We start from the raw sequence: 5,027 nt of genomic DNA on the forward strand, positions 1-5,027 counted from the left end.
AATCTGTTCAATGATAATATAAACCTAGATGACAAAAAAAAAAAAAAATACTAGTATATGATAGAACATTTATTTTAATTTGTTTTTTTTGATATTTTTCGGCTAGGATCCACAATTCCACATGGTCTGTTTTTTTTTAAAACTTTTCCATAGTCTCTTACTTGACTCTTTTCAGTAATTAAATAAACGTATTATATTCTCGAAACTGGTCCCAGGGACGATATTATATTTTTCTTCAATCAGGAATTTTCCAAAACCCTAGTCGATTACGAGATCCAACTTCCAAAACCCTAGTCGATTACGAAATTAATCTGCAATATTCACTTCTTTGTACCTGATGGCATTAGAAAAATGCCAAAATAAAATACACGAAAGTAAACTATGTAGTTAGATGAAGCAAAGCGACAAATTAAAAAAACATTAAAGAGAGACAAGTCTTGGCAAGTTTCTTCTGTTTCACACTTTGAGACGAAACCTTGGAAGGCTTAAACTGAGAAAAACAAAGCCGTTGGCTTTTGTAAGCCGCTCGTTCTTCGAGACAAAACACACTACACTACACAAGTACACATTACTCTCTCACTCACTCATCTCTTTCCTCTTTCTTTCTTTCTTTCTTTCTTTCTTTCTTTCTCTCTCTCCTTAAAATCCGACGAAATTATGATTCACTTTACCTTTTAATCAGGAATATCCCTGTTTTTAACCTTCTTCTTCCTGAGGTCTTCATTACATTCTTCGTTTTCTTGGAAACAAACAGTCTAATCCCAAGTTCAAGGGTTTTTTCCCATCTTCAGTAGAGGCTAAAGCTATGAGCTTTACAAGATGGGAAGTGTTCTGTGTTCTCTCTGTTTTGGCCTTGACAATGCCGTTCTCAGCTGGAGTCACTAATCTACGAGATGGTAATAATCTCTCTCTGCAGAGTCTTCACTTTTGGTGGTTCTGCTTTGTCTCTTGTTTTAGTTTAAAGTGAACTCTAGATTAACAATAGAGCTGTCTAGGAAGCTCCAGATTCTATCAGTCTGAGGAGTGAGGAGGCTAATCTCAAAAACCCTAAAGTTTTTGGTTTTTGACTCTTAAAGCTCTTTTTAGGGTTTTAGTTCATTCAAGACCTAGATATTTGTTCTTCATTAAATGGTTATCTTCAGAAAGATTCCTTAATATCTAGAGTAATTGTGTGAGGTTAATTAATTATATTGTGATGGATTTGTTTGTTGTTTAAACGCTGCAGTTTCGGCGATTAATAACTTGTACATCACTTTGGGAGCACCATCTCTATCTAAGTGGCTTGCTTTTGGAGGAGACCCTTGTGGAGAAAACTGGCAAGGTGTGGTTTGTGACTCCTCGAACATCACAGAAATGTATACTTCCTCTTCTTTTCTTGCAACTCTTTGTTATGGTTTGCTTTTAGAGTCACCAGTTCAAGTTCTGACCAGGTGATTATTGTTGTTGGCTGCAGAAGGATACCCGGCATGAAGGTTGGTGGAGGCTTAAGTGATACTTTGGCTGATTTTTCATCTATTCAAGTGATGTAAGCAAAGCTTCATGTCTTGTTCTGTTTCATATTCTTGCTTCTTTAGAGGCTTCTTGCTATATAAAGAACATACAAGATGTTACCATTGGCTATAGGTTCATCTGTAGTAGGCTATATAAGGTTTGGTTATAATCTCTTTCTCTCTTCCTTGTTTGAACATACAAGATTTTACCATTGGCTATAATTTGATCTGTAATAGGCTATATAAGGTTTGGTTATAATTTCTCTTTTCCTTGTTTGAATGGACAGGGACTTCAGTAGCAATCATATTTCAGGGACAATTCCGCAGGCTTTGCCTTCGTCCATCCGAAACCTGTGCGTTTGAGAATTGACTTTGTTTATTTATGGCAATACTTATATGTTTGAACAGTTTAAAGCAGTTAAAAGACACTCCATTTTTGGTTTCATGTTCTTGTTTCAGATCTCTCTCGGGCAATCGCTTCACTGGGAATATTCCCTTTACATTGTCATTTCTATCCGATTTGTCTGAACTGTAAGTCTTTGTTAAAGAAGATACTGCTTCTCGCATCTGTGATCATTCCTTTTGGTTAAAGCAGACTCTTTCTTTTACCTTCAGGTTGCTGGGAAACAATATTCTATCAGGAGAGATACCAGATTACTTTCAGCAGTTATCAAAACTGACAAAACTGTATGCTTTTCTCCTCATCATTTAGTCTCATTTTCTTTCCTCCTCTTTGGGGTCTTTCACTTACGCGTTTAGTTTCTAAATGCAGGGACTTATCGTCTAACATACTGACCGGGCATTTACCTTCATCCATGGGAGACTTAGCATCTCTTAAGATATTGTAAGTGAACATATATTTTAGAATATGAAACTGTGCAAAAAGATTGTTACCATTGCTTTTTTATCTAATGTGGTTGGACTGCAGGCATTTGCAGGACAACAAGCTCACCGGAACACTTGAAGTTATAGAGGACCTTTTCTTGACTGATTTGTAATCTTTTGTCACCTTGCATACTCTTTGTTCTTACTCTCCAACCATAAAGCCAACTTCAGTAACTTAGTATGGTTTATTCATATCTTTGATTCAGGAATGTAGAAAACAACTTATTCTCAGGACCATTGACGATGCGTCAAATATGTCTTCATTATAGTATGAAGTATAAGTCCTGAGAATAAGGCCATTGACTTCGGAAAAATGAAAAGTCTAGAGATTTTATATCATTAAATGCTTTTGTGGGTAGCTAATTGGTTTTGGAATAAGTCCATTGATTTCACAAATGCTTTTGTGGGTAGCTAATTGGTTTTGGAATTTGTTGTTTAGTTAACAGTAATCTGAGTGAAGCAGACAAATGTGTACTATGAAATGTCTAAAAGAACTGTGAAAATTAAATACTCATGTACCAGAATAATCCACGTAAAGAGATGTTTCGCGGGAATTGGATTAGTCATGTACAATCAAATCAAAGGTCTTATCGTAGGAAAGTGTGATTGTAAATTTGTAAGAGACAACTTCGTATAATTAAACAAGGTTATTCTTGAATTATTATATTGTTGAACAAAAGATTTGATTTCTGGTCAGTTGAAATGGAACAGAAAGTTAAAAAAAATGGAAAAAAAGCTTTTAACATACAAATTTATCTTAGGACGTTGCACACATTAGCATGCAACGAATGTAAGAAGACTTTACAAAACAGAGGATATTCACGAGATTAAATACAAAAGATGTATTAAAAACACATTTTCTATTTTGTACGTCAATTATCAGTGGATAACAAATGATTTGAAGAACTGGTGCATGTGTTATAGAAATTGATCGTCACATACTTTGGCATATAATAGATCGACACATGCTTTAGTATTGAGATATGGCTTTGTTATCGTTGTACAATACACGTTTGATTTATTTTTAATTCACAAGTAATTTTTCAACTTTGCATGTATATTATTAGATTTCTTGTAAAAAGATTTTAACCTTCAAGGTGGTGTTGGAGTAAAGAATTTGGAGCATGGGCGTTGGGTGGACAACTGAGAAAAGCATTGGCTTACATTTTTATTTGGCTAAGGACCGCTTTATAACTTGAGAGAAACGATAAGATTGATCAACACTCTTTCTTTTATACGTCAAGATTCAAACCCGCTTAATTTTCTTTATATTTTTTTTCATTTTATTGTATGTTCTCATCCATCACGATGACTAGATATCATATCCTAGTTCATGCTTTGGAATTAGAAAGTCTTACTAGGAAAAAAAAAAAAAAAAAACTTTCATCTGCTAAATCTAATGACTAACAACATCTGATAAAATTTCACTGCGTATGTTCTCTACTAAACATTTTTGTCGATGGATTACTAGTTTTGAACGACAAAAAACTTAATTATCAAAACTTTTGGTTTTTCGATATATATAAAATGAGCTTTTATAGGCTCTCCATTATAAGATATTCACTTGGTCAAAATAATCAAAATATAAGAGAGAATTATGATAAAATTGATATTAAAGTCGTCGACGATATGAATTAGGAGGTCAAAGAGTAGTCTTAAGGGATGTGACGGAGCCAAAATATGAGAAGCTTGACCACGTGTACGTCTTCATATTAGGACTTAGGTGGTCAAAGAGCTGGTCTCAAGTCAGATTCATATAAACTGTTGGCCCATGAAAATGAAGCCCATTCTCGAAACTGGTCCCAAGGACGATATTATATTCTTCTTCAATCAGGAATTTCTCGAAACCCTAGTCGATTACGAGATCCAACCAAGCTTGGCTTATCTCTCAGGTAAAATTTTCTCGCTCCTCTGTTTCTTCTGAAGATTCATCGGAAACGGTTACGGCCGTGTTCCGATCTCTCTCTCTCTATCTGAATATTGCTTTCTCTGATGATGTTTGATTTCCATACTGCGATTTTGATAATTTCGGTTTACTTTGTGAGGTTTTTTAGAAGAGTACGTCTTATTGGATGATGAAGGAGGCTACGCAGGAGGAGTCTGTGGCTGCCACATCGGTCCTTTGGGACATCATAAGGTGTCCGCTACCCGTTGGCCGTAATCCTCGTCTGGTCCGTCCGAGTATTAAACGGCTATTAGAGAATCATGGCTACCGTGGTGATGTCACCGTCACTGCGTATGGTGACCTATCGAGCGTACCTGTTGACTTCATGAGAGAAGTCTTTTCCAGTGGAATCAATCTTAACGTCGTCACCCCCCGTAAATATCTTCACTCCTCGTTATTCCCTTTCTTTCTTCTACTATAATTGATGATCATGTCTCAAGTCTTCTAATTTTTCTGAAACAGGTCACTACAACATCTCGGACCTAATTGATACCCACGACATAGATCCACCTCCAACTAATTTTATGGTTTTATCTCCTCGGAAAGAATGCGGTCGTTTATCTAACGTACTAAAAAAGTATGGTCACAACCCTCTCCAGCCGTTTCCTTTTGAGTCTTTTGAAAGCATAATTATGGAAGGTGTGTGTTTTTCCTCTCTCACTTTCTTGTCTTGTCTTGTTTGGATGAAAAATAACCAACAAATGTAT

At 35.7% G+C, this 5,027-nt stretch overlaps 1 protein-coding gene across 1 annotated transcript; it reads left to right on the forward strand.

Moving 5' to 3' along the window:
- Positions 466-2,714, forward strand: LOC104755348 (protein STRUBBELIG-like). The gene is made up of 9 exons (XM_010477708.2): positions 466-896; positions 1,226-1,355; positions 1,454-1,525; positions 1,778-1,843; positions 1,950-2,021; positions 2,106-2,177; positions 2,263-2,334; positions 2,419-2,484; positions 2,582-2,714. Exons 1-9 carry the CDS (start codon positions 806-808, stop codon positions 2,661-2,663), a joined length of 723 nt encoding a protein of 240 aa, XP_010476010.1. The 5' UTR covers positions 466-805; the 3' UTR covers positions 2,664-2,714.

Source organism: Camelina sativa, chromosome 17 (genome assembly GCF_000633955.1).
Source record: "Camelina sativa cultivar DH55 chromosome 17, Cs, whole genome shotgun sequence".
NCBI lineage: Eukaryota > Viridiplantae > Streptophyta > Magnoliopsida > Brassicales > Brassicaceae > Camelina > Camelina sativa.

What these genes read in the sequence shown, in the direction of transcription:
- LOC104755348 (XM_010477708.2), top strand. Translation starts at nt 806, where the DNA reads ATGAGCTTTACAAGATGGGAAGTGTTCTGTGTTCTCTCTGTTTTGGCC. An exon ending in TCCTCGAACATCACAGAAAT is followed by an intron (nt 1,356 to 1,453) that starts GTATACTTCCTC and finishes TGTTGGCTGCAG; the next exon opens with AAGGATACCCGGCATGAAGG. An exon ending in CTATCCGATTTGTCTGAACT is followed by an intron (nt 2,022 to 2,105) that starts GTAAGTCTTTGT and finishes TTTTACCTTCAG; the next exon opens with GTTGCTGGGAAACAATATTC.